General features: G+C 51.8%; 1 protein-coding gene across 4 annotated transcripts; it reads right to left on the reverse strand.

The window, feature by feature from the left end:
* Positions 1–3648: 3648 nt before the first annotated feature.
* Positions 3649–16950, reverse strand: RAB3IL1 (RAB3A interacting protein like 1). 4 transcript variants are annotated; one of them, XM_058806505.1, is made up of 11 exons: positions 16709–16950; positions 13291–13525; positions 13010–13105; positions 11510–11587; positions 10719–10934; positions 8464–8592; positions 8264–8376; positions 7939–7962; positions 6549–6648; positions 5916–5982; positions 3649–5576 (listed from the first exon to the last, which is right to left on the reverse strand). In XM_058806505.1, the coding sequence occupies exons 1-11, from the start codon at positions 16948–16950 to the stop codon at positions 5494–5496; spliced, it is 1383 nt and encodes a 460-aa protein (XP_058662488.1). In that variant the 3' UTR covers positions 3649–5493. The 4 variants fall into 4 exon arrangements, with proteins under 4 accessions (XP_058662488.1, XP_058662489.1, XP_058662490.1 ...); XM_058806507.1 differs by lacking the exon at positions 16709–16950 and adding an exon at positions 16143–16370 and having other exon boundaries at positions 3652–5576; XM_058806506.1 differs by lacking the exon at positions 7939–7962 and having other exon boundaries at positions 3650–5576.
* Positions 16951–22551: the final 5601 nt, after the last annotated feature.

A 22551-nucleotide genomic window follows, 5' to 3' on the forward strand; every position in this document is an offset into this window, starting at 1 on the left:
CTAGAGGGCAAGGAATGGTGAAGGCACAGTGTTCCAGCAGCATTCCAGCACTATGACTCCTCCACATCCCTGCAGAAAATCAACAGCTCCACAGTAACAGGATGTCTGGGCTTGAATGGTGCAGCAGGAGCTTCTGGGCAAGTCAGGAGCTGGATGATCTTTAGAGATCCCTTCAAGCCCAAACCATTCCCCGGGAATGGTTTTGTCTGCATAAAATAAAGAATTAAAACCAAAAAGACATTGAGCCTGCTCTGTCCTGTGATGCACAAATGAATCAAACACAAAACAGCAGACAGAGATTAAGAAGTAATTTCCTTTCTGCAATGTCTCTCTATTAAAGGTCTCTACTGAAATATTTAGTAAATGGTTTCAGAGAAGCTCTCCTGGATGTGGTGGTGTTGGCACAGGGATGAGTCCCAGAGGCTGCAGTAAGAGAGGGTTTAACTCATTTGTGCATTTAGAATGTGTAAAGCCAGGCTTTTAAAACCAGCACAGTGGGGAGAAAGTAGCAATGCCCAACTGCTGACAACAGAAAAATGTTTTTTTGGGTTTTCCCAACTCAATTGGTTCAGGCACTACTCAAACACAGTCCATGAGGTCTTCTCCACATATACATCATTCCAGCATGAAACTAATCAGATTTGGAATCCAATTTCCCTCTTCTATTGAGGACTAATGTCTGCCAGAGCTGCCAAGATTTTGGGGTGGTTGCAAAACTTTCCTTGTCCAAAAGCCCCATGGGACCATCAGACACTGCTCCAACTCTCCTGAGACATTATTTATCTGCCCTCAGTTTGATGGAAAGTTGGATTGTTGCTTCCCTCCTTCCTCCTGGTTCTGCCAGATGGCTCAGGTGGCCTAACAAACGTGAAGGTCACCAAAGGCAAAGGACAAGTCACCTCTGTCCAGGTGCTGATGCAAAAAGAGCAAAGGTGTCACTGAGCTGTGACCCACATAAGTGTCCTTTGGCATGAAGCACCTTAAATTGACTCTAAGGTGATTAACAGAGCAGAATTAGCACAGTGAGCCAGGGGAATTAAGGGCAGGGAGCTGTCCTTGAGCCAATCTCATGGCTACATCTGCCAGAGGGAAGCCTGCAGCCCCAGTACCAGAGAGGGAGCAGAAACCAGGAGCATTAGCAGAGTTAAAAGCTCAGGATGTTCTGTGTGCCCACACGGATATTCCTGAAAGCTCTGTGAGCAGCACAGGACTGAGAGCTGAGATTTCTTCTGCAGAACTTCCTGGGGAACACCTCCACCTTCAGCTTCCTTCTCCCAGTTCCCCTCTCAGTCCCAAGGGGAGCTGTTTTGGGATTCTACTCCTGCACAAATGGCTTTTCCATCACTGGAGTCACTTGTAAATAATGTTTGTATCAGTGACTCAGCTTTTCCTGTGCAGCTGTTTTCTGCTACAAGGGGAATAATTTCAAGATTAAGTTAACAAAAGTAAAGGAGTGCCTCTTCTTTCCTAAACCTTCCTTGCTGTCCTCTGCTCCATCACTCCAGCCAGTGCTATCTCATCTCCTGAGCCAGGACACTACTGGCAGCTCAGATTTATCACAGAATCCCAGAATGGTTTGGGTTGGGAGGGATCTCAAAGCCCATCTCATTCCAAACCCCTGCCATGGGCAGGGACACCTTCCACTGTCCCAGGCTGCTCCAAGCCCCATCCAACCTAGCTTTGGACACTTCCAGGCACCCAGGGGCAGCCACAACTTCTCTGGGCAACCTGTGCCAGGGGTTCCTCACCCTTGCAGGGATTCCTCCCTATATCTCACCCAAATCTATCCTCCTTCATCTTAAGGCCATTTCAAAGCCATTTTCCCTTCTTCCCCTCACATCCAGCCCACAACTAGACATTTTCTCTATGTTCCCTTTCCATCCTAATCCACTCCCAAAGGAGATGAAACATTCTCTGGGAGTTATATAAACCAGCACAAAGTCCAGCTGCCTTCTCAGCCTGGCTGAAGTCAACTTTCCAACTCAGCCCAGTGAGCCTTGCACAAACATGGGAATATTGACATGACAAACAGCAAATCTGACCCCTTGGCCCCCAGCACCGGTGGCACCAGAGGGATTTGCTCCTATTACGAACAGGTTGCCTTGGCAGAGCTGGCCAGACGCAGCCACGGGTGCCACGTGCACACTGAGAGTTGTGCCAGGATATCTGACTCCCCTGGCAGGGCCACACTCCCTGAATGTCCGAAATGACTGGAATTTCCCCGTGGCTGGCCCAGTGCTGCCTGTTCTGCAGGGAATCCTCTCTGCTTTGATGGACTCATCCTACAGGAAGCTCAGGAAAGCATGGAAAGTCCTGACTTTTCCGAGGCCAGCTGCTTATCTTCTCTCGTCTTTGATTGCACCTGGAGCAAATAATAATAAAAAAATTGAAATCTTTTATTTGTTGGTTCCTGGGAACAGGAACCATCCATCTCTGTGTGTGGGCATGTGGGGACAGCCTGACCAGCTGCACAAAGACAGCCTGATTTACAGCCCTGAGCAAAGCTGGAGTAATTCCACAGGCAGGGAAAGGAAACAGCCAGCAGACACAGGGAACTGCCAGGAGCAACCAAATCTCTCTGGTCTAAATCCCAGTTTCTCAAATCCACAAATGCTTAGAAGCACCTCATTGTGCACAGCACTCACCTCCACCATCATCCAAATATCCCTCTCCCAAACTTGAGGGAAACAGATGAAAACAAAATCAAGCAAGTCAAACACATCTGTAAAAGCAGATTTTTGAACTCCCATCCCTTTGAAGCTCTTTATTTCAGCCCAGGACACTCTGGCAGACCCTTTGTGGGGGAAAATAGGTGCAAGGAAGATTGCAGGAGGTACCAGAGCACCCAGAGACTCTGTTCAAACCCTGGTTTATTCACGAGGGAAAAAAGCAGGAAAGTTTTGGTGGAAAAGGCTGGGAATAGGGGACATGATGAATTCTCATACCTTAGAAGCTTAGGAGCCAATGTCACAGGGAAGTTTCTGACAGCAATCCCTGCTGACATTGCACTGAAAGACCCAGACACAGGAAAGCATTTCCAGTGTCTTGCCTGACCATCCCTTACAGAAATCCAAATCCTTCCTTTCCACTTGCCAGCTGCCCAATTCCCTTTCCCAGCAGCGCAGGGGAGCTGCAGGAATGTTTTCCTGTCGAGAGGCTGCAGGGAGGGTCAGGACGGGGTGGGACCTGGAGATGCTCCATTCTCCCAGGCAGGGATGAGGGAGGGAGGGAGGGAGGACAGTCCCTGCCTGGGCTGCCTGTGCCCTCTCGTGGCTGCCTGACTGTGCTGCACAACCAGATCCTTGCACGGCTTTTTAATTGAAAATGAAATTAAATCCCTTTCTGCACGCAGCTCTCCCACTGTCACCTCCCAGAGGGGATGAGATCTTCCATGGTAATGTGCAGAGCCAAGCAGGGAGGAGAGCAAAAGGTTTTAGTGAAACCAGAGTGACCCCAACCCTCTGCCTGCTGAGAGGAGAAGTGGGAGACTGATGAGGAAAGAGGAAGGAAGAAGATCCCCCAATTACCCAGCACCCGTGCAGTGCTTCCAGCCAGCAAATTAAAGGAGACACAACTGAGCAGGAGATGCCTCAGCTTCCCTCAGGAAGAACAGGTACCTGTTCTGATGAATAAAAGCACCCCAAACTCCATCCTGAAGTATTTTCTCTTGAACCCCAAGCACCCCAACCCTCCAACTCCAACCAGGCTTGTAGAGGTTAATAGCAAATGTTTATTTTCCTTTATGAAAGAGCAGGGTGCAACCATCCCGCTGCTAACGGAGTGACTTCATTTTCCTTCACAAATTGTTCTCTCCTTTGTTTGAAATGCAAGACAACCTCAGACAAGGCATTGCTCCAGTTCCTTTGGTCTCAAAGTGCTTTTCAACGTGACACCAAGGGGGAAAAAATATCCCACAAACCAAAACATCTCCTAGCCAGAGAGATCATCTCATTCCCAGTGCTGCAATGTTCGTGCAGTGTAGCAGCTCACGGCACAGGAAGACATAGAGAGATAGAAAAGATGGGGGAAGAGATTCAGGGAGAAATTCCAGGGGTGGAATTCACCTGAGCTGAAATCCACAGCTGGGGAAACCAGAGCTGTGTTATTTCTCTCTCCCCTAGACAAAATCCAGCAGCTCAGTGGAAGAAAATCGAGTTCCTCCTGTAATGTCCTTCAGGAGCTGAGGATGGGCACCAGCTTGCTGAGGGTGGCAGAGGGACAGGGTGACAACCCGGTCAGAAGTGGAAACCCCAGAGTGGGTGATGGCTGAGCTGATTCCAGAGTCACTGAAAAAAAGGCTAAATTAGCTACAAAATACTGTCATGGCTTTAATAAACCTGGGTTTGGGCTCAGGATGTGTCAGGCCTGTGCACTCCTACAGCTCCAGTGACATCCCTCCCTCCCAGCACAATTTGGGGCAGGCAGGAACCTCAGCCACATTCCTCATGGGCACACAAAGAGGTCTCAGATTCCCTCACCAGGGATGGCAGCCAAGAAAGTGTCATGATTCCCAGTGGACAGGCATCTTCAGCTCCGATATAACACTGGGAAGGAATCTCTGGGCTTTGGGACTGCCCAGCCTGGGCACATCCCTTCTGGAGACACAAAGAACCCAACCTGGGGCAGGGGTTCTGCCTGAAGAGTGGAAACAGGACTGCCCAAAGCTCCCTCAAGAGCAGGAACAGCTCCAAGACTTGTTTGTGGGTGATGTTTGTGTTTAGGAGCATCATGGGGCACTTCACATCAGGGACTGCCACAGGGTCCTGCCTCTGACAACTCCAGCAGATTCCCTAGTCCAGGGAAAAAATCCTGCAGCCTGCTGGGAGTCAGGAATTTTCCCTGCTCCCTTTCTTCTGCTGGAGGCCCCAGGTGCACAGCTCCAGCCATTCCCCAGCCTGCATAACCCAGTGCCAAACATCCAGCTAAAAACAGGAACAAATCCCTCTTTGTGACTCTGCTGGCAACAAGCTTCTCTTGCATGCTCCTTGAAAAGGAACAAGGAAGTACTTGGAAACAAACTGTTCAAGATTATTGTGCTCTGCTGGCATTTTCAGGGCTGCTGTGGTCAGCAAGACCTCAGGGACAGCACCCCCTCCATCCCAAAAAAACGAGTGGAACAGACAGCCAGCATCTGTCCTGACAGAGTGGTTCACAAGGAAGGTCCAGAATTCCCACCCTGCACAGGCCTGGCCTCAGGTTATGCCAAAGCAGGCTGCATATAAAAACAAAAGGTTTAAAAAAATGGATGTACACTGCATATAGGAGACTCCAGAGTCCATGGATGGCCATCCTAGAGCAGCCAGGGCCAGCCCAGCTCCAGGGGCAGCATGGCAGCTGCATTCCAGTCACACTTGGAGGAGTGGGACAGCTGAAGGTGGAAGTTGTGCCTCTTGCTCCTTGCTCCAGGCAGAGGGAAGGTGGGAGGGAGCAGGACAGGCACTGCACTCCAAGCCCTTCCTCCAGGAGCAGTTTCCTCCAGGCTCAGGGCTCTGCTCACATCTCGCTGGGATAAAATCCAAGTTTGGCCAGAGACATCTCCCTGCGGAGCCGCATGACCTCCCAGTACATCAGCTCCACTGCAAAGCACAACAGGGGCAGAGAAGGGGGAAAAACCACCAAAAAGTCAGTAAGGAAGGAGTAGGAGCACAGCTCCTGCTCTGCTGTGCTCCCAGCATTCCCAGAGGGGAAGGAAGCAGGACAGGCCCATCAGGTCACCCCTTACCAGCTCCACCCTGAGCAAAGCTCCCAGGAAGCTGATAAGGAAGGAAGAGATGCTCCCCTCATGCCTCTCTTTTGTCATTTATCTGCTTCTCCAAGACACTCCCAGCCAACCCCACTCCTGTCACTCCAAACAGCTCCTCCCAATTCCTCCCAGTTGCCCCCACAGAAAGCATCCCCCTGGAGCCAGCTCTTACCATCCTGCCTCACCAGGCCTTGCTGGATATAGCGGATGTAGGTGAAGAAGTTGCACACTGCTGTGATCTGGGTGACAGAGAGAGAAGAGGGGAAAAAATAAAGGAACAAAGATTTGAGACATTACTTTGGTGTAAGTGATGAAAATGACTCAAACTCGTGCACAGAAAACAAATTTTGTGATATCAGCTCAGGAAAGAATTAACTTGTAAAATCCTCCTCAGAACAAGAGCCCCAAGAGCAACATTAACAAATGATCCACCTTCTCCCTCCCCTCCACAGAAAGGACAGTTTGTTCCCATAGCCAGGCACAGATCTGGACTGGAACAGTAACAGCCTCCAAAGAGCAGAAAATCATTGTGTTTTACAAAGGGGAATTAAATAATAACAATAGAGCCAAACAATCAAAGCTCTGTACTGAATGAAATCATGCCAAGTGAACACACTGAAGGTTATCTGTAAGCAGAAGGAAGAGCTGGATCTGCCCCCTAACCACCAACTAAGAGCCACCTCAACCTCAGGAACAACCTCAATCCCATAGTTTTTCCTCAATTCCAGAGCTGACCCTCAGGAACTCACCCACTGCAGGGCATGGAATGATGTTGGAAGGTCAAGGCACCCTAAGAAGGACTTACCCTGGCCCTGCAGGAAGGGGAAATGTAGTAGTAATTCCCAGAATCCCCCAGCATGATCCGGTGCTTGCAGGTCCTGGGGAGGCCGCTCAGAGCACACTTCCTGCACAAAAAGGGAACAGCACTTCAGCAATCCAGTGGCACAGCACAGATCCAGCAATTCAGCCACCTGGAGAGATGGAAGTGAGAGATCAGAAGCCACCCCTGTGTCAGGCAGTGCGAAGAAGGAAAAAAAATCCCCTTTGGCTGATATTCTTCTGCTCCTGGAAATATTCCATAAATGGCAAGTTTAGGAGATTTTAGATGAAAGCACCTTTTCCCTGACACAGAGCCCCAGAGGAAACCACAGGAAATATTAAAGAAGTGAGGCTGGAGCAGAGCCTCAATGTCCCCTGGTCTCTGCATATGTCCCCCACATTCCAGGTAGGCTCAGGTGTATCAGCTTTCCTGGTGAGATGTAAACACACTGGCTGGGCACCAGAGCTGCCCTCAAAACAGGTAAATCCAGCATTTGAGCAGGATTTGCACATACTCAAAGAACTCAAAACAAGCCAACCCCTCCTTGGGCAGACAGGAAAGGAGCTTGGCTTCCCAATTTTGAGATTTCAGAGGGTGAAAACAGCCTTTTCCATACAATAATCTGCAAGGGGTGCAGCATTCCTTTATTTTCTTCCCTTTTCTCCTGCTATTTGCAAGGCAGATGATTCCCATCATCACTTAAAGCAATAAAGGAGAATTTACAAGTGCACAGTTATCACCCTGTTCCTCAGGGACTCAGTAGGAAGAGGAACATCACTCCCAAACTGCAAAAAACCTTCTCTAGGGAGCCACAGGGGGTGACAGCAGAGGGGAGCAGATGTTTCAGAGAGCTCCTGAGCTTGTCCCTAGACTTGTTTTCCACTGCTCTCAAGGCAAACATTAGCCAAGAGTGGAAGCACGGGTTCCAAGTGTCCAGATGCAAGGAGAAGTAATCATTTACCAAATATTAACACAGCCTAAGGAGACTGAATTCCCAAAAGGTGCAGGGTGACCAAAAACTTTGTAAACAAGATACCTGTAAGGAGCCACATATTTGAGCATTGCAACATTCTGGAAAAGTGACTCTTGCTTGATTGGTACCACTTGGTGTAAAACCACAGCTATCACAATCAAACAAACCAAAATAGCCATAAAAATCAGTGTTTTGCATCTGGGGAAAAAGGGAACAAATTCCTTTTGGGTCTTTTATTGCCAATGGGCTCCTTCCCTTCCTGCCTGGGTGGAACTGAGACAGAGTTAAAGAGTTAGGTCAGCTCAGCAAAAACCTCCAAATTGTCACATGGTGCTGAGTTAGTGACTTGTTAATGCTCCAGAGACCTTTGATCACTGGCTGAACAATAAATATTTCACTTACGTTACGATTTGTGACCGGAAGCCACTGTGAAGACAAAAAATAAATTTAAAAAATCAAAAGGAAACTGATAAACACAGGATGGGTTGTTTGGGGAATAATTTGCAGGAAAAGTGGTAGGAAACCTGCATGTCCCTTCTGTCACAGGGACACCTCAGAAAGTAAGAAAGGACTTCCATTTAATATCTGAATAAAATCCCTCCTCTGTTTGGAGTATCACATCACTCCCGCTAGTGGGAGGTGGCCCCAGGCTGCCTGTCACATCACTCCATGACAGGGGACAAACCAGCAGCAAGGAGGGGACAAGGCAGGGAGACATGGTCCTTACTTGGGGCCACCACACTCTTCTGCTGCCACCTTCCCCACAGGGACAGCCTGGAAAGCCACGGGCTCGATGGTGAGGGTGTTCTGCTCCACTGCCACTCGCACCAGCTCCGACAGCTGCAGCAGAACAAGGGAGAGCAGGAATTAATTCCAGGAAGGGAACACTCCAGAGCTGCCAGCTGCTCCTGCTTCTCCACCACTCACCTCCTGCTTGGTGAAGTCCAGACAAGGTCCTACATCTTCTCGGTAAATTCTGTCCAGGAAGGAGCAGGATTTGTCCAGAGTTGGAGATTCCTTCCAGGCCTGGAACTCAGCAAATAAAATGGAGTCGACCTGCAGCAAGTGTCCAAGAGGAGCAGGAAGAGGGAGGAATACCTTGTCAGAAAGTACCTGATACTATGCAGGAAACCCATGAAACATCTGCTCTGCAGCTGGAGAGGCTCAGACATCACGGAAGTATCTGAGGGGAGCTGCCTGGCTCCAAGGATCTCTCGTGTCCCACCCAGCAGCAGTTCTGTGCCACAGTGACACAGCCACCCTGGGCTGTGTGTGCCAGAAGCCTGCAGGCACCTCTCTATCCCATTTTCCTCCAGGTGGCTTTTCCTCCTTCCAGTGGCTGCAGGAAAGCCACCACACAACCACCAAATAGACAAAGTGCACCCTCAACTCGTGGCAGGAATGATGAGGGGCAAGAGGAGACTCTGTGGGATCTGTCATTTAAATCCCAGATGGATCACTGGGCAAAGCACCAACCTGACTGACAGAGCAGCTCCTACAAGCCCAACAAAAGTTTCTGAAAGGAAAAAATAAAACTAAGCTGAGCAACACAAAGAACATGAGTGAATGCAGCTGGAAAAGTCCAGATTCCAGCACATCCCCTCGTGCCATGGAGACTGCTCACCTGGGACCAGCAACAGCTTCAGAGCCACAGGATGGAAAAAAAATGGAGAAAGAGCAAAATGAAAGGAAAAAAAATGGAGATTAGCATAAAAGGAAGCTGGAACTGAAAGGCTGGAAGCGTGAGAGGCAGGTGGGTCCCACCCATTCCCAAAGGTTGGTTACCTGCCGTGAGGAAGAGGAGAAGGAGGAAGCATCTGCTCCCAAGGCCTGCCAGCCTGGCTCATAGGTGATGTGGATAGCCTTCCCAGGGAGGATGCAAAGGAGCAGGGAGAGGAGAGCAGGGAAACCAGACTTGGAGGGCAGAGGGAAAGACAGACAGTGAAGGAAGAGGTTTAGAGAGACAGGCAAAGAGGGAGGTAAAAAACATGAGATACAGAGAAAGGCTCAAGTCCTGCCCTGCAGGAACTGAGCATGGTCCTCAAGGCACCACAGGGCCACAGGCCACATCTTTAGACTTCAGCTTGAGGTGCAGAAAGGGAACAGAAATTACCATTTTTAGGCCCAATTTAAGATCTTTCCCATAGAGCACCAATTCTCTGAATGCCAGGTTCCCTTTTATCACTTCTCCCATAAGGATTCTGAAGGACAAAAAACCATCCCATCCTTGATATATAACACTGGGAACTCTGGAGGCTGAGCCCTGAGATTTGAAACCACAGGAGATCTGCACCCTGTGGAAGTTGCCTCCATAAAGAAATGACAGATCCAAATCTTTAACAAGCCTTTGTGTTCCCTCAACAATTCTTCACAACACAGGTCCGTAGTTCCCAAAAAATCACCTATGAGACACATTCCTGCAGCACATTTTTCTTCAGTTTCATTTTTTCCTGACCAAGTGCTTCCTATTTGCTTCCCAGGACAGCTGTGTCCACATCTGGATAGTGGAACCAGCTTCTGCTCAGCAGCTCTCCACATCTGCTCACAGCACTGGCACCCCCTGGATCTGCCCCTCAGTGACGCCTCAACTGCTTCCTGTCCCGACAAAGAGGAAACCCCCACAAAAGGAAGCCCTCCAGTGGCTGCCTCAGCACAAATTTAGGGAACAGGGCACAAACAGCTGCTCAGTGAGACCACAGAGCTCTGTGAGAAGCCCAGAGCTCCCAGAGCAGTGGTTCCAAGGTCAACGCAGGTGATGTCCCCGACCCACCTTTCTGCATTCCGGGCTGACAGGCTCTGGAGCCACATTCTGGCTGGCAGCATGGCACTGCTGGTGCTCTTGTTCCACCTGTGGCCCTTCCTGAAGCCAGCTCTGGATGCTCAGGATGTCCCTGACCCACCCTCTCTGCACTCCTGGCTGGATGTCCCACACCCACCCTCTCTGCACTCCTGGCTGGATGTCCCACACCCACCTCTCTGCACTCCCGGCTGGATGTCCCACACCCACCTCTCTGCACTCCCGGCTGGATGTCCCACACCCACCTCTCTGCACTCCTGGCTGGATGTCCCACACCCACCTCTCTGCACTCCTGGCTGGATGTCCCACACCCACCTCTCTGCACTCCTGGCTGGATGTCCCACACCCACCTCTCTGCACTCCTGGCTGGATGTCCCACACCCACCTCTCTGCACTCGCGGCTGACAGGCTCTGGAGCCACGTTCTGGCTGGCAGCTGACACCATGGCACTGCTGGTGCTCTTGTTCCTCCCGTGGCCCTTCCTGAAGCCACCTTTGGAAGGGCTCTGCAGCTGAGGGTGCAGCTCCCGGTTCGGGGAGGACGGTGTGGATGTGATCACCAGCGTCTTCAGGGCTGTCACCTCTGCCTGCAGCATGTCAATCTGGGGACACAAGCAAGAGTCACCCTCGGCACCTGCTGGACTCCAGTTTGCTGCATCCCATCAAATATTGAAGCCACAGGGAAGCAGCTAAAAGTCCAGCCATGAAGCCTCTTCCCATCCTCCCAGTGCCACCATCATCCAGAATTTTAAACAGCAGCTGTTTGGGAATCTACCCCTTCTGTCGCAGGCTCTTTTCAGAACTAATGATTCCAAAGAAATGTCTCTCTCCTCAAGATGGAGCCATTTGAGCAGCCCTGTGGTGCAGCCATGTCAGGAAATTCCAACTCCCCAGGTTCCTGCTCTATCCTTCCATCCCAGGGCTGTAACAATTGAACTCATTATTTCTCTGTGGATCCATTTCCCTAGAGAGAGCAGGATCAGCAGAAGACTGCAATGCAAGAATGTCTGTGAGGCCTTTTCCCACTCACTCAAGTGTCTGCCAGAAAGGGACCACAGCATCTCAGAGAGATGAAGCTGCACTTCACTCTGCTCAGCCAGCAAACAGCCCTGTGGCCGGGCTAGGCAGAGATGCCACCACACCAACCCCAAAAATGAAGTCACAGAGAGTCACTCACCTTGCCCCGGGCCTCCCTGAGCTGTTTCTCTGCTGCAGCCTGTTTGGTGTTGGCTTCTCTCACCATCTTGTGGGCTTCCTGCACCAGAGAGAGTTTTAATCCACCTGCCACACCCCAGCTCACACAGCCAACAAGGCAGGCCCCAGGTTTGCCACATCACACGTTTCAGGCAAGGGGACAGACATCCCTGCCACATCCAGGGGGTTTGTTCCTTCAGCTGTGCAGAGCCTTCCCTCAGAGTTTCCCAGAGAAGGCTCACAGTGCCAGAGCCTGGAGTGCACCCCCTTTCCAGGAGTGTAGCTGGCTAAGTTAAGGAGTTTAGCTGGCCAAGGTCATCTCTCACTGATAGGGGCTGCTGAGAAGAATGCCAGAAGCAAAGACCTGACTTTCCTTGCCCTTGGGAATTGCTTTGACATTAGAACCCCCTGTTCCACACCACAGCTGTGCCTGCCCCTATCCCAAGAGCTGTGACTCCAGCCTGACGTCAGCCTGGTTCCTGCAGTCACTGCAGCCTTGCTGGGTGATCCCTGCACCGGCTCCTGACCCTGACTGCTGCCTGTGGCTCTGATCCTGATCCACACTCATTGCTCAGTGTTGGTGAGGGCACTGCTCCTGCCTGCCTTGTTATTGCACTTTGCTCCTGCTCCCCTTTTGGAGCAGCTGGTCCCACTGCCCCAGGCATGGCTGTCACCCAGCAGGAGCTGGAGCTCGCGTGGGGGCCAAATGGTGCAAACTGGCTTGGAAGCTTTGCCCACAGGAAGAGGGGAGCAGGATGCAGCCCAGCTGGGGCCTCCCTGCAGTCTGGAAACAGCATCTGGCCAAGGCCACCAAAGGGAGGGCACAGCCCTTGGCTACATGATCTCCAAGATCACCCTGTGCTCAGGCAGCCAAAATTTTGGGAGGGAGTGCTTCCTTGGCTCTCACAGCCCTGCATCTCAAAGGTACAGATGGGCTCTGGCTTTCCTCATTATCGACACAGATCCAGACATTAGAGCTGCTGGTGAACAGGATTTTGCCAGGATACAGCTTGGCCAAGAATCCCATTACAACAAAAAACCACCAAAACAAAACCAAAAACCAGCAAGCCTTCTGGACACTCACTGGAGCAGAGTGGATGAGAACATCCAGCATGTTCCCATCCCCAGCAAGGGCTGGGATGAGCCAGGGAATCATCTCTATTGCAGAGGAGCTGCCCAGACTGCAGAGCAAGCATGGAGAAGGACAGGGAGCTATGCTTGGCTCCAGCTCCAGGCATTCCCACGTTCTGGAGCTGTAACTACCGTGCTCTTTATGCCACCCCACAGCTCCTAGAAGGGGAAGGAAATCCAGGTAAAGGCTCTACCTGCACCACTGGCCAGCTCTGCTTCTCCAAATGGGAAAGAACAACAAGGGAGAGGAGGAAATTGTGAGAGGAGAGCTGGAAGTCCAGGGAAAGCCTGTCTTAAAGGAGCTGGATGCAAGCTTATCTTAAGAAATGATGGGAAAGGAAGAGGGTGGTACCTCAAACAGGCTGGCTGTTAACTCCTCCAGCTCCTGCTCCAGCTGTTCCCGGACTTTTGACAATCTCTCACATTCTTTGTCCTTGAGCTTCAGCTCCTGTTGAGGAAATGGAGAGGGATAGGAATGCTGATGCCCTTCCCCAGCCTGTCAACCACAGCCCTTCCTCCCCACCCCAGCACCTGATCCATGACCCAAGATTCCTGTCACCACCTCCAGGAAAGTCCCCTCTGCTCCAACCTGTGCCACCTTCCCCAGGAGTTCCCCAAAACCCTGGGGCTCACCTTCTGTGCTTTGTGCAGCTCATCCCTCAGGAACTCCGAGCCCTTTTCCCGGATCTCCACCGAGGAGCTGCGCAGCCGGGACACATTGAGCTGCTCCGTGGATTGGGGTTCATGCACACCTCCAGCATCCTGGCATCCACCCTCTGGCTCCTCCTTGTCACCTTTGGATGGCATCAGGGGCTTCCAGTGTCCCACAGCAGGTGGATTCTGGCTCTCTTCCTCCAAACTGACCTGGCTGGGGGTAACAGCACAGGGAAAATGAGCATGGGGGTGATCCAGAACCTTCCTACAACACTCACAACACATCCAGTCCTGGGCACGGGCAGTGGGAATGAGGCAGGGAGGGTGATGGGGAAGAATTTGGGCAGCAACAGCTGCACCTGTTCCTCTGCCCTGCAACCCTATGGAAGTGCTTTACCCTTTTGGCAAGATGTCCTTATTAACTCAGGATCATAACCAGGAGAACTAAGGACAGCTCCTCCAGAGATCCCATTCTCACCTGCTGTCCAAGAAAAACACCCTGCAGATAGATTTTTAGGATTCCAGGATACACCCAGCAGACCTAAGGTCAGACTTCCCTACTGAAGTAGGGAAGCAAATAAAAAAAGCAAAAAAAGGCAATACAGCTTTCCCATTCTTAATATAAAGAGCCCAATCCCCTCTGCTGCCAACCCAGCCTTCCTCTACCCCCTGCATCTGCTCCAGAAGGAAAATATCTATTTTTAACCAATTTTTAACCTATTTTCCCACCTATGTCCCACCAAAATCCCCCACAGAGCTGTCTAAACCAATGTATTTTCCCCAAGCTGAGTCGAAGCCCTATTTTTTAGTTTCAGTAGCTAGCAAGCAGAAACACCCTAGAAAGAAGAAACCAAAAGAGTGACCCAGGACACTGCACCCCAGTGCTCAGCAGGGCTTTGTCAACTCCCAAATTAACACAGAGGCTGGAGAAGTTTTAGGAATGGAAAACATCATTTGAGTGCCTGTATGCAGGGCACTGCTGTCACTGTGGTGTTTGCATTTCTCCTCTTCCTCACTGAACTCTCCCCATGGAATCTCCCTCCATTTGAAGGCAGGGGCAATGTGTCCAAGCCCTCCCCACATGGAAGCTTTCTGCCCTGCCCAGACACAGACACTGCCCTGCTGATTAACCTGCTGCTGCTTATCTCTGGCTGACAAGCTCTGGCTGAGCTCTGGTGCCCTTCTCTTCGTGCACCTCCTCCCACACTCCTGGACACTGCTCCTCACCCACCACCTCCTCCTGCAGAGCAGCCATCACCTCTTTTTGCTCAGGCTCACTTTTTCCTCTCTCCTTTGCCCCATCTCTGTGTTCTCCTCTCCTGCATTCCGGCCAGGCCATGCTCTTTCCCCTTGCTCTGACTCCATACAGGCTCAGCTTATCTCCTCAGTCCAGAGTGTTCTATCACCTTTTCCACTCTAATTTCTCCCTTTCTGTGCCCCCCAAGCTGTCCAAGACCAACAGCTGTCCACAGCCACCTTCCAAAGAGGGAACAAAGCTGCAGGTCCCAGCTGAATCAGCTCAGGTGTCATAGGAAAGCATGTGGAAAAGCACACGTGGAGAACTCTCAGAACACTGGGAAGAATTCACACCAGAAAGGAGCAAGAAAACCAGAGCACGGAGGATAAAAATAATAAATAAAAGAAGCAGCAAGGAAAAGGGACATTTCACCAGCCTACTGATATAAATACACTTAATCTAACCCACAGGAAGGAAAAATAATGTTGTTCCTTTATGACTCTCTAATTCTCAGCTGAAAGTTGCCTCAGGAGACAGATATTTCAGCGTATTTCCACACGCTACAGAAGAAAACTGGAGGATATGGAGGAATTAAACGGTCCCACCCACACTCTGTAATGCCAAAAACATATCCTGGAAACTCATCTACAACAGAATAGCTCATTCTTTCTCCACACCATGCAAACAGAATCCCTATGGAAGCTTTGGCTATGCTGGTTCTGCTCAGTGTCCAGGCGGGGCTCTGAAATCCTATCCCAGAGACCAAAGGACCACCAGAAACACTTCCTCTCTTGCTGACTGGTAGCTGTCTTTCCAGGAAAAATGGATCATATCCTAAGAGTCATGCATTGACACAAGAAATGCAAATCTACACACACACAAAAAAAAATTTCCCAACACCCAATAACCTTCTAAAGTTGGTTTCTGTAGAAAAAGCAAAAAAATGTGCAGGATCTGCACTTTTTCCAGCGGGCCCCACATGTTTCCTGCAGCGCTGATCCGACGGGGTTGTTTCCTGTGCAAGCAGCCTCCAGCTCTCTCCAGGTTAAACTCTTACTCCAGGTTTGGGAGCAGGGCCTGACTTTTCCATCCCCACTGGGATGGATGCCTGACCTGCGCCGCCATGGACCGGCATCAGTCCAGAGTGGCTCATCATCCCAAGTGTGCTCAGCATCATCCCTCAAATGTTTGGCAGAGCATCTGGCTGTGGTTTATTCTATTTTTATGTTATTATATTATAGCAGAACACACGTTGGTGTTTCTTGTCTTCTCCTTAGCAATGAAACGTCAAGTTCTGTATCTGGGGATGCTGCTGCCTCCGTATTCTATCTCCTTACTTGGCTTCCACACAACTTCTTCCCTGTGAGAGTGATGGAACAGATTTCCCAGAGAAGCCGTGGCTGCCCCATCCCTGGAAGTGTCCACGCCACGTTGGACAAGGCTTGGAGGAACCCGGTCTAGTGGAAGGTGTCCCTGCCCGCGGCAGGAGAAAACTTCAAGACCCCCTTCCAACACAAACCATTCCCGGACTCTACGGAGGCACACAGCCCCGGCACACGGACGCCACTCCTTCCCCGTGCAGACCCGCACCTACCCCCGCAACATCGCTGGGTCCCGCTGCTGCCGATGCTGCTCACGGCGGAGGCGCGCCCGCCACAGCCCCCATGGCCGGTGCAACCGCACCGGGAGCGGGAGCTCGGGGGAGAAGCCGGAGCCAGAAGCGGAGACGCGCCCGGAGAAGCCGCAGCCGGAGCGGGAGCCGTGCCCGGAGAAGCCGAAGCGGGAGTTGTGCCCGAAGGGACCCGACCCGGAGCCGCCACCGGATCCGTGTCCGGAGGAGCCGCAGCCGAGCCAGGACGGATCAGACCCGGAGGAGCCGGGCCAGGAGGGATCAGACCCGGAGGCTCCGGCGGATCCGTGCCCGGAGGAGCCGGGCCAGGAGGGATCAGACCCGGAGGCCCCGGCGGATCCGCGCCCGGAGGAGCCAGAACGGGACCGGTTCCCGGAGGCTCCGGAGCCGATCCCGGGCAGCCGCGGCCCCGCCGCCCACGTGATGCGGCGCGGCTGCGCCCTGAGCGCCGCCGGCCCGGGGGGTCCCTGCGGGCACGGGTGGGATGGGCTGAGCTGGCAGCCAGCGGCGTTTGTCACCCGTGGACTCACCGCGGGGCAGGGAGGACGTGCAAGGAAATGTCCGACAACCGTCCCTCCGCTCCGCTCTTCGTGCCCGGCTCGGAATCGCTGCTGGCTTCCTCCGCCTCCTTCCCGACAGCGGGCTGGGGAATGGGGGCTGCTGTCTGTGCTGCTCCTTCTTCCTCAAGAGGAGGATGCCTCACACTCCGCCCCTGCTCCAGCGTGGGGTTCCTCCCACGTGAGAAGTCCTCCTTCTCCAAGGAGCTCTTCATGCACTGCCCTAGCGTGGGTCCCTTCCACAGGGTCAGGAATAGGCAGCTCCAGCGCGGGCTCCTCTCTCTCCACATGTCCTGCCAGGACCCTGCTCCAGCACAGGCTCCCTGTGGGGCTACAGCCTCCTTCGGGCATGCCTGCGCTCCCTTGTGGGCTTCTCCTTAGGCTGCCGGTGGACCTCTCCTTCCCTGTAGCCCCCCGCTACCAAAACAGTGCCACACAAAGCCAATATAGAGAGAAAACCTGGGATGTAAACGCAGGAAGGTGGAAGGATGGGGGAAATCTGGCCGGGGGGGAAATTGGCTGCTGGTTGTCCAGGGTTTTTATACTTCAACGGGAGCACTGGGCTCAGAATCCAACGGGCAAACCACTTCTGCTGTCACCCCTGTTCCACAGTGGATCCCATTGCCACCTGTGGATTGACAGCACCGGAATTTTGAACCAAAACCTGCTGCTGCCCTCAGAGGACATTTCCCATCACATCCTACCTTGCCGTTGCCCTGGGCTTCCCTCCAGGCAGCCGTACTCCTTTGGAGCCTTCACACACAGCAACAGCCCCCTCCCTGCTCTCAGCTTGTCCATCCTCTGCCTCTGGGACAGACCCAACACCGGAGGCAGGAGAGTCAGACATGGTGATCCTGGTGTCCACTGCAGGATTTTGCTGTGGATACCGCACAGAGAGCAGTCCTCTGTCCCAGCATCTCCTGGGTGTCAGTGTCACCTCCAGCCCTGCCCTGCCTCATGGCCGGGATCCGTGGGGACAGCACAGGCCAAGCCCATGCTCTGAAGTCTGGGAACGGAGTGTCCGGGATGTTTGTGTCTCTGGCTGCAACCTTTGCTATCTTCAGAGAACTTTTGGGAGGAGGGGAAAGATCTTCAGCTCTGCAAAGCACACCAGATGTAATTAGTCTTTGTAATTATTAACTCCCAAGGCTTGGCCAGCAGCAACAGAGGGTCCTCGGATTAGAAAGGTAGAAGTGCTTCCAGGAACCAACAAAGGCAGGAAGGATGAGAGCTGATAGTGCTGACAGGAAGCTTTGAGAGGGATGTGCTGAATCCCAGCCACTTGAAAAAGTAACTTGTCATAAGGGGGAGAGTAGCATGTGCTCCCTTCTTCTTCCCAGAAGAGAAGCAGGTAAGGAAAAAGGGGAAAGTGGAAACAAAAGGAATGGAAATGACAGGGAAGGAAAGGGGAAGAAAAAGAAAAAGCCGGACAGATGCTGGGAAGGGAAGGAAGAACAGGCATTACCTTTGAGTTTGGAAAGCAAAATCTGACTTGCTGATACCCCTTACCCAGCAAACTCAAACCAGATGGTATTGCCATGGAAAGGAGAACAAATGGCCTGAAACTCCAGGCTCCATCCAGCCCCTCCTGGCTGGCTCCTTGGCTGTGCCACATGTTTGCTCAGCTGGCTGCAAGGGCTGCAGCAAGGCTCCTCTGGAGTCTCTGATTTCCAGCACCAGCATGTTTGATCCTCCCTTTGGCACCTAATCCCCACCACAATTCCCAAGGCAAGAGACAAGGGACCTCACTAAGGACCGTTCCCTCATTTTCATGCTGTATGCACTGAACTGTGCAATATGAGGCAAAGTGAGAGACTTGTCACCTTGCAAGCCCCTAAAAACAAAATGCAAAGGGTCAGATGGAACTTGGCACCGGGACAGGCACCCTCAGCTCTCAGGGCAGCAAGAATTAGTGAGGAATTCTGCAGCATGAGGGGAACAAGCCTGGGGGTCCTCACAAAAGCACTGCAGGGTCACTGCATCCTCTTCAAACATTTCTGGCCAGTCAAACCTCTGAGTAAATCCTGTCCATAAAAAACAGCATCTCCCTAGACACTTCCCAGTTCATTTTTTTAAAAAATTACATCAGATTTCAAGGAAGAATGTAGTTTGCAGGAGACACCTCTGATGCCAGCTGCCTCTGTGTCTATCCCAGCACTGAAATTGGAGAAGGAAAAGGGATTTCACCAAGCTTTGGGATCCGCTGTCCCTAAAAGCACTTACTGTTCTCTGGGAGAGAGCAAGGAGGGCACTGTGCCTTTCCCAGCCAGCTGCTGCTAACTCAGCACTGAGAGAGGCCCTTTGGCATTCCCAAAGCAGGGATTCAATTCCCACCAAGCAATTCAATCTCTACATCTTCAGCATGGAGAAAATAAGGATGATTCCAGGGCTCTGAGGCTGAGGATGGATGTCAGCACCTCTTTGCCTTATGCTCTGCTGAGCAAGGCAGGCTTTCAGACCATGCTCCTCCTCAGGTTCTGAGGCCACAAGAGATGTGGAAAGAGATCCAAGCAGCTCTGCCACGCTGTTAGTCCCTCAGTTATTTACTTTAATATTAAATTCCACACATTTTTCCTACTCTCCCTGGGGCAGCTGTGGAGCACACGAGCTGCCAGCAGAGCTGCTCTCAGAGGAGGGCAGCAGAGGCCCCCAGATGCCAGCACATCCCTCCACAAACAGCATGACACTCAGGGGGTTGTTGTTCCACATCCCCAGGAGCAGCCAAACTGCTCCCAACAGCTGCAGCAAATGTCTCACCTGAAGCATTTTGGTCTCCCTGCTGTGTGTGGGGATGAGGGTTCAGGCACTAAGACCCTCGAGATCTATCTCAGCTTGCCTGTTCAGCAATTCCAGCCCTGGAAGTGGATGGACTACAATCCCTTCAGAGAAGGTCCCCCTGCTGTCATGTCCCTTCACAGAGCACTGATCCCACGTTTTAAACCATGCTCTCCCTGCCACTGGCAGCAATTCCCAGACTGCACCAGAAATCCCACATCAGGCAGATGCCAGGCAGCACCTGCTCCAGAGGAGCAGTGAGGTAACCCACTCCCCTGGTCAAGGACCAGTCACAGAAGGGAGAAAACTACAGCTGGGACAAAATGATCCCAACTACTGATGTTAAATGTCAAAGACAAAGCACAAGAGAAAGTTGGTTATTACAGGAGCCTGGGTCTCCAGCTGCTCTTACCTGCAAGGATCAGAGCTGTGCTCCCTCTCCAGTGTCCCACAGCTGCCTAAACGATGGAAGACCAGTTAATTAAGAGAAGATTTTGATTCAGAGTCTTATGGAAGGGGAATGTCCTTAAGACCTGAGCAGAAGCACTGAGGAGGTGGTAGAAAGGAAGGACAGTCAAATTGGGAAGGAGCAGAAAAGGGACTAAGAACCCTGGGAAGAAAGAGGGAAGGAGTTCCCTGGCTTGGTGGAAGTTTGAAGGCAAGGCAAGGACCAGTGTTTCCCAGGATGTCATGCAAGGAAGCACAGTGACAGCTCTCAAGCACTGCTGGAAAAGCAAGAGCAAAAGAAAGCAAACACATGGAAAGAGTCTCAGAAAACCAGTGGCAGAGTGGAAATCCCCATCATCCAAACCACAGCCAGAAGAGGTGGCAAACTCATCCAGGGACAGCACGGGATGACAGGGAAACATCGTGAGAGCCAGGCAGAGCATGGACCAGGTGTTTCACTGACCTAGGGAAGAGAGGGCAGCCCCCAAGAGCTCCATGTTTTACAGCCTTGGTGGAAAATTCCAGCCCTGAATAATCTCCTGGGGTTCCTGTAAGATTGTGACACGGAGAGAGGGACCAAACAGGAAAGAATTAGAGGAAAAATGCCTCTCTTCTGGCAGCCACCATGGCTGTGCCAGGAGTTAGCAGCAGTGGAGCAGCCAGCCCTGCCTCCCCCTCCTCCGGCCGCCTCTATAAACACGCAGGGCTTACTCAGAAGATTAGGAGGGAACAGGGCAAAAGACAACAGAGTCTCTTTTGTAATGAGAAGGGATTACGGCATCAAGTGACCGGCTGCAGCTCCCAAGTGGGTCTCAGGCTCCTTAGCACACCGTGTGGGGCAGGTCCAATCCCCCTATGAGCCAAGGGGGCACGAGGATGCAGGCGGTGGCCCGGGCCACAAAGGACCCAGCGGGGACACGTGCAGGACCAAAGCTCCCCAGCCTCCAGCACGGCTCAGGAGCCCATGACTGTGAGTATCTGGTCCTCCTAACAACAGCAGGAGGATCACTCTTTCCTGCAGAGATCCATCTTCCTGCTTATCCGTGACCTCCTCTGGCTCCATCCCTCTGCTCTGTCTGCTCGTTGTCCGTCTCTGCAATACCTGCTAGGATCTGTTTGTGGTGGGTGATGCACCTGATGTCCCAGAATCTTGCTTGCTGTGGGCTCCCACAACTGAATTCCAGGTCAGTCAACTTCCAGGTGTGTTGGTTAGTCCAGAGAGATGAGCAGGGGATGCAGGCAGTGGCAGGCAGCAGCTCCCTGGGTGGGCTCTTCCAGCCCATCCTGACTCCGGTGTGCCAGTGCACCACCTCCCATGGACCTCAGCCACTAACGGAACGTGCCAGCTGCCCAGTGACATCCCAGGGCAGCCCAGCACAGGCTGGCAGGTGGGCAGGGAGGTGCCTTACCCATCCAAGGCTGGAGGGAAAAGCACTGGGAAAAGCCCCATAAACCACACAGGAGCAGAACAGAGTAGAGGTGGGTGACATCCATTATTTACATGGCCAAGAGCTGGAGTTTTCCTTCTTTGGTAAAAAAGGGAATCTGAATTTGAATTACGCAACGAAGAATCTCCCTGAGTGCTTTCGAGCCCTAAAGCCCAGAGAAGAGATGCAGCTTTGTGTAAGGGGCCCCAAAAATACATGGGGTTTTGGGCATGCTTTTCTCTTCTGGGCAGCCTGTGGGTTCAACTTCTGGGGCAGTTATAACCTACTGTTCCAAGTCCTATACCCAGAAATCCATATGGAATGGACACGAGGATTGACTGAAAAGGGCATTTGTGCAGCTGGGGACAAGGACAGTTCTGCTCCTCTGTATCACCCTTAAGAGAGGACTCAGGGACCTGAGTCACAACAGGGAAACCCAAAGGAGGAGTAGCACCAAAAAGCCAAACTCAGGAAAAAGATGTTGCTTGGCTGAAATAGCCAAAAATCCAGACTTTGCTGGTTTTCTTCACAGCTGCAGCTCACTGGGACCTGAGTTGTCCCCACCTAAATGTAAATCTTTCACTGGGATGCTTAAATGAGAAACAAATGAGGAATGTAGGCCCAAACTCACCTGCCTGCAGCTGCTTCAGGGTGTGACCTGTCCCTTGAAGTGCTTCTTCATCCCCATAATTCAGGGAAGAGCCCAAGGCCCCACAATCATTAACATTATTACCTCTGTTAAATAGCAATGCCTGGTGACATATTAGGATTCAGAAATACCAATAGTTCACACTGGATAATTATTTCTAACCCAAGAAATCATTCACCAATCTGCCTGGCATGGATAACACTGGTGTCTTGTTGTTTGTTGGGGTGTTTTTAAAATAAATTCAGGTTTATGCAACTATGAGCCTATCACTTGATTATAAAGAATTATTTATGCAAGTTAGACTAGAAGTGAAATGGGGATGCTGCATGTCTGGGGAGCACTTCAGGAGCCTGAATGCCTATTTTTCAGCCACTGTGATTTATTATGCAACATATGGCTGAAGGAGAGGGGAGGTGGAGCTGCTGGAATTTGGGCCCTATGAGCCTGGCTGAACTCCATCCCACAGATCTCCAACAGGGAAGGCTGCTCTGCCTACATGACTAGGTCCAGCAGAGTGC

This window comes from Ammospiza caudacuta, chromosome 6 (genome assembly GCF_027887145.1).
Source record: "Ammospiza caudacuta isolate bAmmCau1 chromosome 6, bAmmCau1.pri, whole genome shotgun sequence".
NCBI lineage: Eukaryota > Metazoa > Chordata > Aves > Passeriformes > Passerellidae > Ammospiza > Ammospiza caudacuta.

Excerpts from the sequence above, each read along its gene's own strand:
- RAB3IL1 (XM_058806505.1), bottom strand. The coding sequence starts at position 16,950 with ATGAAGAGCTCCTTGGAGAAGGAGGACTTCTCACGTGGGAGGAACCCC. Across the intron at positions 13,106-13,290 it reads AGCTGCACAAAGCACAGAAG|GAGCTGAAGCTCAAGGACAA; the intron begins GTGAGCCCCAGG and ends TTTCCTCAACAG. Across the intron at positions 7,963-8,263 it reads GAAGAGTGTGGTGGCCCCAA|TGGCTTCCGGTCACAAATCG; the intron begins GTAAGGACCATG and ends TTGTCTTCACAG.